Genomic DNA, 13,022 nt, shown 5'->3' with positions numbered 1-13,022 from the left:
TGTAAACCTTCTCTGTAACAATACCAAAAACTCTCACCTTTCAATGTTGAAAGTGTACGGTAGTCAATAACCAGAGCCCACATGGCTAAATTTGAATACCACTGTTTAACCCCGTTTCCAAAACTGTTTGGGAATCATAAAAAATTCATTAAGTTTTTTTTTTCAATATGGAATGACGATTCCATTCTACTGTAAATTTTAATAAAGACAGCACAAAAAACAGGTTTTATCTACAGTTACTCCGTAATGAGGTAGTTTTTTATTTTTATTGTAGGTAGCTTAAAAAAAAAACACATTAAGCTTAAACATGGTTGTAAGTGGTCAATCTAAAAGGTACAGCACTGGACAGTGTAAATGACAACTAATAACTATGTATCCTAAAAAAAGACTACACACAATCTATACAATTTGTACAAAAAGGTCAATAAAAATTCATAGTTTACTATTCAGTTGGGTGTAGTTGTGAATGTGATAAAATCAATTCAGTTTTAAAGCTATAAAAGTACAAGTTCATTAACAGCAGTCGCATTCCTATAATTGATTTGAAACATTAAAGTTAAAAGGTAAAATTTAATTAGAAACTAAAAGAAAAAGTAGCAGCAATGATTGTAACAGCAGTCCAAAGCCTCGGCATAACATTAATAGCAGAGTCTCTATACAAATGCTTTATTTAAAAAAGAACTAAAAATTTGAATAGCAGATTAAACATTATTATTGTCTGAGACAATTGTTTCGATTATAACTGACATCCTAATAATATTATAAAAAACTTTTAGACAAAGTCTTTTTTTCTGACAATTTATTGTATAGATATTAAAATTGTGTAAATGATAAGTGATATAATAGATGTTAAATTTTGCATTGGGGATAAAGAATATTGTTTTTTTTTACCAATACACCGATGTACTTCCCCCCCCGAGTCCTGTGAACCCACGACCCTTACAATTCTAGAGCAGTGTCTTACCAACTACAACTAGACTACCGAGATTGCCCGGTAGCTAGAGGCAGTTCGACTCTATGTTTTGGCGAGTGCCCCAATGATAAAATGAGCGCTAAATTTTGCATCGGGATACAGAATATTAAGTGATATTTTTTAATCATAGTCATCCAACCAGTACCGTCATACGCCCCTTTCAGACGAGAGCAGTTTAGCAAGGGTCCCTTGCTAAATTGTAACATGGTTAAAATTGTTTACAACATGTACCTTGTGTGAAAGGACAACCAATTTTGTACTGTCCAAAGTCCTGTGCTTGTAAAATCTTGATAAATGCTTCACTTTATAATATAACATGTTAAAAACTAAGCAAAGGACCCTTGTTAAATTGCTTTCGTGTGAATAGGGCTATAGAAAAAGTACCACCATTCCCCATATTGAGCACCTAACTATGTACAAATTCATTTATTAAAATGTTCACCTCACTCAACTAATCTGAGCTACGGCGTTATTATTTGACGTTGGGAATAACTTTCTACCCTGGATTTTGGAATGTGCAAGAGTCTCCTCACAGGTTGGGGTGTGAAGGGTGTCGTCCTCATTGACTTCTTCTGGTGGTGTTGTTGATGAGAATGCTGGTTTCTTGAAGCATTCTCTGCAGACAGCCATGTACTTATCAGCTCCACCAATAATCTCCACCTGATAAATAACCACAAAGTATACGATTTTAAAACACTTGTTGACTTTTTTGTTTTGTTATAACTTTATTTAGGGAGCAAAAGTGTAGAATAGACTGTGCAAGCTCACGTGTACTTTAGGACCACTTTGGTCCCATGATGAATGATGTAAATTGCTTTAACGCATGAAGGAAACAAACTCGGGCACATTTACAGGTTCCGATGTTCTCAGATTCAAATTTGGTGGCAAAAAAACCTGCTATCTTTTTACATATCACATTACTGAAAAGTTTATTGCTGATCAAAATGGTTCAATAATATCGAAAGCTGCTGTACTTCTTAACCAAGTTAGTTTTGTGTTGCCATTAATGTTATTTAAAGAGTGGTTACCAGGATTTCTTTAACCAAATCACTTCAAAGTTTAATGATAATCAAAATGCTTCAACCAAGTAAGTTTTTATTGCCATTATTTTTAAGAGTGATTTCCAAATATAGACCTTGTCTTTAAAGAGCAGGATTTATCTAAATCTGAAGAAAATAACAGCAGATTAAACGCAGAGTTAATTCAAATGAATTGGTCTTACTCTTACCGCTGTTTCAATGCCCATCCTCTTAGTGTATGAAGCCTCTTGGTAGCAATGCATACAAACTGCATTCAACTTGATGACGTTTTCTGCTAGTGGAACTAGATTTAAGATACTTCCAAAGCCCTGGAGGAAGAATTCAAAACATTGCATTTACTGGTCAGAGAGTTATAATTTATCTATTATTGGTACAACTAGTAGTAGCTAGATCAAGGTATTCATGGGATTCCAACTGCCTCTAGCTACCGCGCAACCTCGGTAGTCTAGTTGGTAAGACACTGCTCTAGAATTGCAAGGGTCGTGGGTTCAAATCCAACCCAAGTAACATGCCTGTGATATTATTTCACAGAATTCGGGAAAGTACTTAGTATACAGTGCTAACAAACATCGGTGTATGGGTAAAAAAAACCAACAATTATATTTGTATCCCTGTTTAGCAGGTATTACTTAGACTAAGAACTTGTACCGTTACTAAAATTTTCTCAGCTCCCAGGGAAGCTTATTATATGTATATCTCAAGCTGCTTGTCAGTGCTAAAGAAGTTAATCTAAAATGCAGCTCACAGAGACTCCTATTTATACACATAGTATAAGGGAAGCAATTTATGGTTAGGTACCTTGGTCAAGAACACAAGTGGCATGACTTAAATTTCAAAGTCCAATGCACGTTGCTCGATTGACAGCTCAGTCCTGATATGCCATCAAATTAAAGTCATCCTTTGGACAATGTACGATAAATTCAAACTGCATACATGTACACTGCTGAATAGAAAGTGCATAACCTCACCTTCCGCTGAAACGTTCCATCAAGTGCAGCTACAATAACTATCTTCCCTCGGTCAGCCATATCTTCAGCAAACTCAACGCAGTCTGGAAACTGCAATTTCAAAAAAAGCAAAAAAGAGCGGAGATTCTGAAATTAATTAAGGTTTAGCTCATAAGTGAAAGAAGTTGAAGCATTTTTGCCAACTGGCATAGCTTTAAAACAAGTTATAACTTTCAAGTTAAAAAAATTGCTGAAAAACACATGGAATTTCTACGATACAGATTGTATTCTAGCAAAATGCCACCACCTTTCTGAAGCATAGAAAGTTTTATGCAATTCAATGTCGCCGAGAGATGATTGTCCAAGAATGAAAAACTCGAAAATCAGGAAATTAATTTGGCCTGTACTTACAAATTGACCCTCATCAATGCCTATGACATCATGTTTCTCTGTCATGTCAGCTAGACTGTACAGCATTTCTGTCGCCACTGCTTTGGTAACTTGTCTGAAATAAAATGATCAAAATATGGAATGTTTAATATTGAAAATCAAAGACAGACTGATATTGGCAAATGAAAATATAAGGAAAAGAAGGCACTTTAGAGGCAGTGGACACTATTGGTAAATTACTCAAAATAATTATTAGCACGAAACCTTACTTGGTATCGAGTATGGGGAGAGGTTGGTAGTATAAAACATTGTGAGAACAACTCCCTCTGAAGTGGAGTAGTTTATTTTGAGAAAGAAGTAATTTTCTACGAATTTGATTTCTACACCTCAGAATTAGAACTTGAGGTTTCGAAATCAAGCATCTGAAAGCACACAACTCCGTGTGACAAGGGTGTTTTTTCTTTCATTAGGCTATTATCTCGCAACTTCGACGACCGATTGAGCTCAAATTTTCACAGGTTTGTTATTTTATGACTATGTTGAGATACACTAAGTGAGAAGACTGGTCTTTGACAATTACCAATAGTGTCCACTGTCTTTAAAACACATAAGCAAACAAAGAGGACAGGAGAAAGCAGTAGTTGTCTAAGAAACCTAGACAAAACAACTTTAAAAACATTTTACCTGTCGTGTGTGGCCACACCATCTTTGTCATATCGATCGTCCTTGGCGTATTTGATGAGGAGACAGGAATAATTTGCGATTTCATAGCGTTTGATGCGTCGTATAAGCTCGGTTCTGATAAGATAAAGTAATACAAATAATTAAACCAGAAATATTGGTGACAAGTGATGGGTTTATTTAGATCGAGATCGAGAAGATTATTTCAAAATCAGAGTTTACTTAAAAGTAAACAAGATTTGGAATATTTATGGGTTGGCACAGAGTTGGCTTTTTCCAAAGGACCTTAAAAATCAAACACATGTACCGAATGCAAAATATTCTGCACAAAATCTTATTTTATGTACAAATTGACCATTTGTAACAGTTTGAAGTATAAACTTGAAGGAAATTGTAGGTATAAACAAAAAACCCCCAAATACTAACGTTTTCCCTGAGAACATTGGTCCAAAGATCACCTGCAAGAAAATGAAAAGTGGTTTAAAATTAATTTAAAAGTATTTTGCCATAATACAAAAAATTAATGAGTAATGTTATACATTTAAGCTTATGCACGTATCAATTGTAGTCCCCGCCCCGGGGGACCCGGGACTTTGACAGAGGTAGCCGGGACATAGTCGGGGATGTGCAAAAACCGTGCCCCGCCCTACCAGGACATTGGACAATAGCGGGGTCTTTAGTGAGGTTATACAATTTTGTTTCCCCGCCCTACCGGGACAATAGCGGGGTCTTTGGATATAAGTGGGGGTCGTGCAGGGTTTGGGATCGTGCTGAAGATGTGCAAATATGCCCCGCATGCCGGGGCAAGTGTATAGCCGGGGATGTACAAAAAACAAATGCCGCGCCCGGCTGGGCAGTAGCGGGGCATGGCAGGGACTATCACGCCGAGCCATTTTTACATCCCCGGCCAAGTCGCCGCTAGTCCCGGGTCCTCCGGGGCCGGGACTACAAATGATACGTGCATTACTTTGATAGAGTAGGTCCTCAGTGCTGCTTGCAAAATCTGATAAACAAACTATAATCAGTATCACTGATTTTGCAAGCAGCACTGAGCCGAGGACCTACCCTACCTACTCTGTTAAAAAGACTGTAGTGCATTGGTAGTGTGTACCTGATTCAGTGTATGGTAAAAACCCAATTTAAATCGTGCAAATAGGCTGGAGTCCGTCTGCTTATTTGCACCATTGATGATGGATTGATGGGCATACTCAGTTACACTCCCCCCATAGCATATTCCCACCATCCATGCCACCGCACAGTGAATGTGATGACTTTTAGGATGGATGACAATAATGATCATGATGGGGGGTTACAAAATTTCATCACCGATGGGCAGATGGGGTTCGGAAAAGTTTCCGTATGGCGCCACCACTTTTTCATTCGAAATAAAATAATATAGTATCTAATTTGCCTGATTGATATATCTCTTTTTGTAAAAATGAGTGAAAAAGTGTTGGCGCCATACGGAAAGTTATCCTAACAATTAATACAAGTTTGGATAACTTTCCCATCATGGCTGTGTGATGTCCATTGTCAGTTTGCAACGACCACTGACTGACCTGCTGGGATGTGCAATTCTTCTTTCTTTCATATCATTATCAGTTTCATTTTTCTTTCTATTTTAGTTTTTATAGTACAATGGATAAGCTTACCTGGATTTGACCCGTTTTAGGGCTTGAAGAAATATCATTTGACAGTCGTCTTCTATCCATGTTTTGTTGTTAGAAGATTTTTCAAGTTCTGGTATTGCACAGCCAGCTGTTCCAGTCACACAACAACGAATGAACTGTGTTCGTATTTTGTTTTTGCGCCAATTTTGCTTAAATTCCGCGGGTACAGCTTCAACCTCGTATTCAGGTTAACATTAATTACTCTAAACGTTAAAAAGTGTTAACTCAGCACGAGGTTGAAATACGTAGACTGGTGCCGCAAATGTTATGTGAGTGTTTGTATAGCTAAGTCGGGGTATGGCACTGACTTTAAAACTCCAAGGAGACGACGTAAAAACAACATGGCCGATGCAGAAGAGGTAAATAAATTAAGTAAACTTGTCAGAGTTGTTTCGTAAAATGCATCGAATTGATATCAAACTGTAAGTTTGTCAGACCAACCGTTTGTTTATCATTTCCAAGTTTTTTTAATTGAATGTGACCATAAACAACAATAATTACAATGGTTATAAAAGTTAAATAAATTCCTTCTTCAAAGTTCAATTCAATTCAATTAAAAAAATAACAACAACATTTTGTATTTTTTTGATGTTATGTTGGTTGTCAGTTCGAGATAAGCTCTATGGATGGTTTCAGTGTTGTTTTGTTTTTTACATATTTCAATCATTTAAAGATTTGACTTTCATGTTGTTAATGTAGTAAGTCATGTCTTCTAAATATAAACTGTCCAGACCATTTAATATGATCATTAAATTAAGTTAATTTAGAAACCACTTACATACTATTATTAGTAAGTCAGTGGTTTCAAAATTAAATTAAAATTAAATTATTAATAGTAAATACAACCAAGTCATGCAAAAACCCTGGTCTTTGATAGTTGACGTTTCTTCAAACGTGTACCTCCCCTTTAAATAAAAAATGCGTGATTGTTTAGATTCCCCTCAGTCCTCACTGAGTCAGAGTGTCTGTGTTGTTAGCTGACTTTGAAATTAACTGATGTTGTTTTAACTTCATTTGATCATGTTGATAATTATTTGCCTTGTTTGTTGTTTTATTTCTACCTAGACTCCAGCACCAGAGCCTGCTGAAACTGAGGCTGCACCAGCAGCTGAGGGAGAAACAGCCCCAGCAGCAGAGGGAGCTGCAGAGGTTGAACCAACTGCTGGGGAAGAGGCTGCTACAGGTTGGCCATAGTACAAATACTTGATTTTGTCATGAGACAATGTCAGTGTAGGATCCTGGGCCAGCCTTTTGACACCCTTTTTCAAATCATGGATAAAACCCTGCTAGAAACCAGATTTACAACTCAACTCAAAACAACATATTTTAAAGAGTAACAACTTGTGCACTGATAGAAAAGGGGTCAGGCCCGATACTTTACAGAGACAATGATTGACTCCATGCTCTTGAAATGTTCCAGCAGAAGTTTATAGTTTCCTCATAGGGTGCCCTATACCAATGAGAAAATGCATAGATGCCCTTGCCTTTTGAGTGGTGTCCTTTAAGATGATGTTTGACATTATAAAAGGGGATTGCTTTTATCTACGCTCTATATAATAACATTCAGCTTTTTGATACAATGCTTTAAATAATTTCTTAACCTGCTTTTTTGTAACCTAAAGAAGAAGCACCAGCACCAACAGAAGATGCTGCTCAGCCTGATGCACCTACTGAGACACAAGAGGAAACATCAACAGATGCACCCCCAGCAGAAGAAGCTGCTCCAGGGGATGGAGTGCCAAGTGCCCCTGCTGTGGAAGGAGAGGTAGCTCCAGATGCGGAGAACCCAGCTGAGGGTGGAGAGGGAGCGGAGAAGGGGGAGGAGCCTGGAGAGAAAGTGGAGACAGGGGAGGAAGGTGGTGAGGAGGGGGAGGGAGGTGATGGTGAGCAGAAAGAAGGGGAAGGAGAGGCAGCTGGAGATGTACCTGAAGATGCTGAAGGTTGGTGATCGATTAGATTATGTTTTTTAGCCAGATCTGTGCTCCATCTCTTTAGGGTCTTCTTCCTTTATTTCTTGTCATCTGTTTCAAACTTGTTTGTAAGGTTAGAGCAACAGTGCCAAAAGATGTGGCTTTCTTTACTCAGGCATGGACTGTTCTTCCTACTTGAGTCTGATTTTCTATGTTTTCGCCCTCGGAAAAAATGGTTATTAAATCACCTGAAAAATCTAGGTCAGCCGTTGTGCTCTTCCAAATTGCCAACTATCATGCCTGTTTACTGCAACAAGGTTTTGGACCAAGGTTTGATTTTGACTGGTTAGCAGGACCAGTTAACTGGCCATATCACTAGTCCATTAGTTTTTTCCTTAGTCTTATTTCATATTCAACTCTGAACTAGCCAGCTGACCACTTGTAGTGATATTTAGCTGGTCTTTATGTATTTTAAATCACATTTAGCAAGCAAAGCCACCACAAATGTCCGGTGGAAGCCCTTGAAATGGATGGTTATGGACAAGACTTTCTGTTATTTATTTGTCTATCAGCTGTTACAGAAGGAGCAGAAGGTGATGAAGCAGACGGACAGGAGGAGAAGCCTGAAGGAGAAGTAGAAGAGGAAGGTAAAGAGTCCGCCCCAGCAACAGAGACAGAAGAGCAACAAGAAGGAGGAGAAGATGCAGAAGGAGGTGAACAAGCCCCTCCAGAGGAAGGAGAACAAGAGAAACCAGCCTCCCCTCTTCCACAGAGTGATACGTTCGCAGAGGGGGAGAGACCAGAGACTCCTGTGGTTGCTGTGACCGAACCATTATCTAGAGAGGGGAGTCCAGCGGGAGAGCCAGAACAGCTAGAAGCAGGAACACCAGAGAGAATGGGTAAGTAATGTAACATCAACTTCAAATGAGTTGCATGAACTTAGTTTGAAGCTTTGCAAGTTTGTTTTCAGATACCAGTGTCAAGTTTTGGTTTGGTTATTTGCTCTGGGATAGCTGTTGAAAACTGAGGGGTTGCAAAGTGGCATTTAGATCTTCATGTGGAGCTTTGCAACCATTGACAGTACTGATTAAAATAAAGAAAATGCAAAAAACTTTGAAACACTTGCCCTTAGAGACAAACCCTAACCAGTGTAAACCTTTAGATTTTGTTTTTGTTTGGCTCACTTAAAAACTTACTTTGGTTATCTTTACAGATGGAAGATTAAAATAAATATACTCTTTCTAAATCCAATGTTGTAAAATTCCAGTATATTTACTGTACTTTTCATTCTGATCGTTTTGTATAATTAATTGTAGAATCCCCTCAAGAGGAGGAAGAGTATGACGATGAAGAGGAACCATGGATGACCAGAGAAGAACTCCTTGAGATGTACCAGGTTTGTTTATTTGTTTGTTTGTTTGTTTAGAAGATCTTCCCGTCAAGGGAACTCTGCAAACTTCCAGCTGGGGATGTAAAAACCAAGCTGGCAAAAGTACATCTCTCTCATACAAACATTGGGTTAATGTCTATGATTATGAATTGCACAAATCAAGAAGTTGTGATTCAGTATAACAACACTTATTTAAGTCATTGTGAAATTGTACTTTCATAGGGTTCAATACAAATTTACACTTTCCTCAAATTGCTTTGCTTCTTGCTATGCCCCGAATCAAGAGCGAAGTTCAAGGTCTGAAACAAAGTGGGTATCTGAATGACTAACTAATTTATTTTCATTCTCAGGCCTGTATGAGTGACAGAGAGCAGCTACATGGCCAGAATGTTCAGCTCCAGCACAAGCTGGCAGAGTACTTCCGAAAGAAGAAGACTGACGATCAACGCCAAGACATGGATAAAAACGTCACAGACCAGGAACAGCGATATCTGAAATATATGTGTGAGTGAACAACCTTCCTGGTTGACAACAGCCTTGTATAGAAATAGTTGTTTGTTTTGCCGAGTCATCTGTAATTCATAAAAGGAACTATAGCAGTAAATTGTAGGAAATTCTTTTGGGAGGAGTGTCGCTTTGAGAAGAGCCACTGTAAGTCATTGCTTTTGATGATAGTGGCCAGTCATCGATTTACATCACTTTAAAAAAAAGGTTGTCAAACGAAAAATAAAGATTGCACGACCACACGGTTTTCAGAATGAGGATTATTTGGGGATGCTTTTGTGACTTGTGTTTTTGGGGGTAGTCATAAGCAAAAAAAAAATAAACAAATTATGTATCCATATGATCAATTTATCACTAAAATGGTGCATGGAAGAGTTAAATTCATACTGCAGGAGATCTCTCACTTTAAAATTATGCCATAATTATATTTTGGGTCTTGAAAAAACAATTTTAGTCCAGTAAACATTTTCAGGAACAAGCCTTGTGTTCTTGTATTTTTTTTCTCAAATTCGGTCCCCTGCTTCCGTAAAAACCATTCATCATTTTTCCCCAACAGCGAATCTTGAAGAGCTTCGGAAGCAAGAGGAAGAAGAGCGTGAGAACCTGAGCCTCCAGCTGGAGGACCTGAAGGAACGTCGTACAGACAAGCTGGATGCTGTGGAGCATGAGACCAATCAGTTCACCGTGCTCAAACAACAGTCGGCTGAAATTGCTATCAATAGCCGCACAGGGAAGGCCATCACTCCAAAGGTTCGTTGGCGTTCACTTTGGCAAGCAGACCTAGAGCAAACAACTTTTTACAACTTCTTACCTTGGGCCCAATTTGATAGAGCTACTTAAGCAGAATATTTTCCTTCATATTTTCTGCTAAGCAAAAATAAGCAGGCTACCAGTTCCAAATGGTGCGCAATATGGGGTTTTGGTTTGAATAACCTTTTTCAAGTTAGCAGGATTGTTTTGTACTTAAACACCATGACGGTGTACCATTTCTGACTGGCATCTTGCTTTTACCTGTGCTAAGGAGCTCTATAAAATTGGACCCTGTTCATGGCACAAACTCAGTGGCCTCTGTGTAATTCCAGGCCTGGTTCTATTACCCCAGTTATCAGATTACAAACTAATTTATTTTCTCGATGCTTTACAGGATACAGAGCAGTATCTCTTGAATGAGGCTCGGAAGGAGGAGGAGGTCAAGCAAGTAAGACTGGAGAACATTAAGCTGAGGAATCGACTGAGGAAGCGCGAGCAGCAGCTTAAGGCTAAGGAGGAGCTTGCTGAAGGACTGCATCTTATTGACTTTGAGCAGCTTAAGATTGAGAACCAGACGTATAATGAGAAGATTGAAGAGAGGAACGAGGTAGGTTTAGTGTGAAATCACTGCTTTAGAGGATCACAGCAAATAACAATGACCTGTAAACAGAGCCCAGTTTCATGGTTTTGGACAGTAGCAAAAGAAATGGCGCTTATTAAAGCGTGGAATTACGCATTAACATCAACCATATTTCACGAGTTAGCAGTGATTTTTCGCTTCTTCACGTGCATACTCCAAGCTACTTGACATGCTTTGCTACCACTCGCAGTAAGCGGAGAATGGTGATTGTAAGCCCGAAATTGGGTGGTTAGCAGAGCCATGAAATTTGGCCCTGGTGGGCATTCCATACACACAAATTGCCTTGTGTTATGCATTATTCATGTATGTGAATGAATGGTAATTAAATGTTATACTCATTGTTTGTGTAAAAACCAGGAACTTCTGAAGCTTCGCAAGAAGATTACAAGCACAGTCCAGGTGCTGACCCACGTCAAGGAGAAACTGCAGTTTGTACAGGCCGAGAACCAGGTTCAAAAGGGCAAACTGAAGGAAGTAGAGTCATTGGTTGCTCAGGTAGGTCAGGGGTCAAAACTCAACAGCCTCACATTTGCATATGAGGATTGCATGTCTTTGAACATTGGGACCAAAAGCACACAAGTATTATTTCCTTCACGCATTAAATAATGTACGTGGGATCAAATTGGTCCCAAACTACTTTTGAATACCGTAATTTTACCTTGCCAAAGACAAGGAACTATGTTGTTTATAGATCTAACTCTATTTCTTTTCATTTTGGGAGCATTCATAAGCCCAGGGGCCTATTTCACAAAAAGCTAAGATCGGGCTTAACTGTTTATCAATCTCAATTGCTAATCAATCTTGATTGCTGGAAAATTTACCTCCTATGACAAGGCCCTTAAAGTCACAGAGCTCTCATCACTCATTTTTTTTCTCAGTTTCAATTAAAACCCTCAGTAATTCCAAAATATTTCTCCTCGGCAGAAAAGAGACGTTCTATCCAGGACGAAGAAGGCGAGAGACAGCCTGAGAATCGATAACCAAAAGCTCCGACAGAAATCAGGACTCCTCGGTAACACGCCGTTACTACGTGACTTTGAGGATCGAAAGGATGAAGGTGACCAGCTGAGGGGAAAACTGGAGAGCTTGAAGCGCCAACACGCTGAGCTGACTCTCACATGCTCTGGAGTCCGACGGAAAATTGATGAGGCTAGATCTGGCAGAAGTTAATTGATCTTGAGATACTATTTTATATTTAAAAACACACTGACATGTATATTGAGTGGACTGTGGAGTGCCAGGCCTGGAATTACACAGAAACAGCGAAGGCCATGGCCTTTATTACCCTGGTCTTGGCCTTGGTGCCCCTTAAAAAGATTCCAATAGACTTTAAGATTTTACAATAATGATGCCCTGCCCTCTCACATATGAAAAACCAGGCCTGAACATATCATCTAAGAAAATCAGTATAAACTCTTTTAGTGCAAAGGTGGAACATCTGATCTACGTTGTGTATTCCGAAAGTGCCACTATCTTACAGTGTACAATCTTTTTAAATGTACTTTGAAGTGTCTTTTATCATGTTATCAGGCCTGCGTTTTGGGCAATACCAGTCCCTGAGGTATGGTGGACACTGGGGGCGCTGTTTGGTTTGGCTGTCCACAGACAAATTTACCCAAACCATATACATTGTAGGTATACTGTGGTATAAGACTGGATTAATTTTAATCTTATATAACTTGAGCTTTTGCCTATTGTAAATAAAGTTCTTTTTCTATAATGAAAGTGCATCAGAATTGGGGCATTTTTATATAGAGTTGAATTGAATTGATCTCTCAAGTTGGAATGTGAACAAAACAATAATTATATTTCTTCAATCTGCAGTTACAGCCAAGATGATTGTTATATGTTATGTCTTCAAGTATGGGCACAGAAAGGAGAACATGTTGATATTTAACTTTGGTTGTAATTTCCATGAGTGAAAACACTCAGTACTTTTGGCTGTCAGTCTTTGAAAGCAATTACTATGACTCGCACCGACTTCAAAGCAAGTATACATCCGTCCGAGTTCTGTACAGTAAATAAAATTTTAATAATTTAACATCAGACAGAATGTCTTTTTGTGTTTGTTTTGGGTAGTTAGTTTTGAAAAAACAGGCAAGACCAAAAGGACAAGGTTAAACAAAA

General features: G+C 38.6%; 3 protein-coding genes across 3 annotated transcripts in view; 2 read left to right on the top strand and 1 right to left on the bottom strand.

The window, feature by feature from the left end:
- The window catches only part of LOC139944604 (D(1) dopamine receptor-like), a 43,572-nt gene that overhangs the window by 21,845 nt on the left and 8,705 nt on the right, over positions 1-13,022 (top strand). The window lies entirely within an intron of this gene.
- On the bottom strand, positions 231-5,833 carry LOC139944607 (thymidine kinase, cytosolic-like). The gene is made up of 7 exons (XM_071941664.1): positions 5,684-5,833; positions 4,458-4,489; positions 4,035-4,148; positions 3,372-3,465; positions 2,982-3,071; positions 2,202-2,321; positions 231-1,633 (listed from the first exon to the last, which is right to left on the bottom strand). The coding sequence occupies exons 1-7, from the start codon at positions 5,741-5,743 to the stop codon at positions 1,421-1,423; spliced, it is 723 nt and encodes a 240-aa protein (XP_071797765.1). The 5' UTR covers positions 5,744-5,833; the 3' UTR covers positions 231-1,420.
- Positions 6,001-13,004, top strand: LOC139944438 (cilia- and flagella-associated protein 184-like). Its single transcript, XM_071941458.1, has 10 exons — positions 6,001-6,060; positions 6,767-6,884; positions 7,324-7,641; positions 8,184-8,510; positions 8,928-9,007; positions 9,352-9,505; positions 10,062-10,255; positions 10,650-10,862; positions 11,253-11,390; positions 11,820-13,004. Exons 1-10 carry the CDS (start codon positions 6,043-6,045, stop codon positions 12,063-12,065), a joined length of 1,806 nt encoding a protein of 601 aa, XP_071797559.1. The 5' UTR covers positions 6,001-6,042; the 3' UTR covers positions 12,066-13,004.

This window comes from Asterias amurensis, chromosome 11, assembly GCF_032118995.1.
Source record: "Asterias amurensis chromosome 11, ASM3211899v1".
In the NCBI taxonomy this organism is placed as follows: domain Eukaryota; kingdom Metazoa; phylum Echinodermata; class Asteroidea; order Forcipulatida; family Asteriidae; genus Asterias; species Asterias amurensis.
The sequence above is the reverse complement of the archived record's forward strand: the minus strand, read 5'-3'. Positions and strand labels throughout refer to the sequence as shown.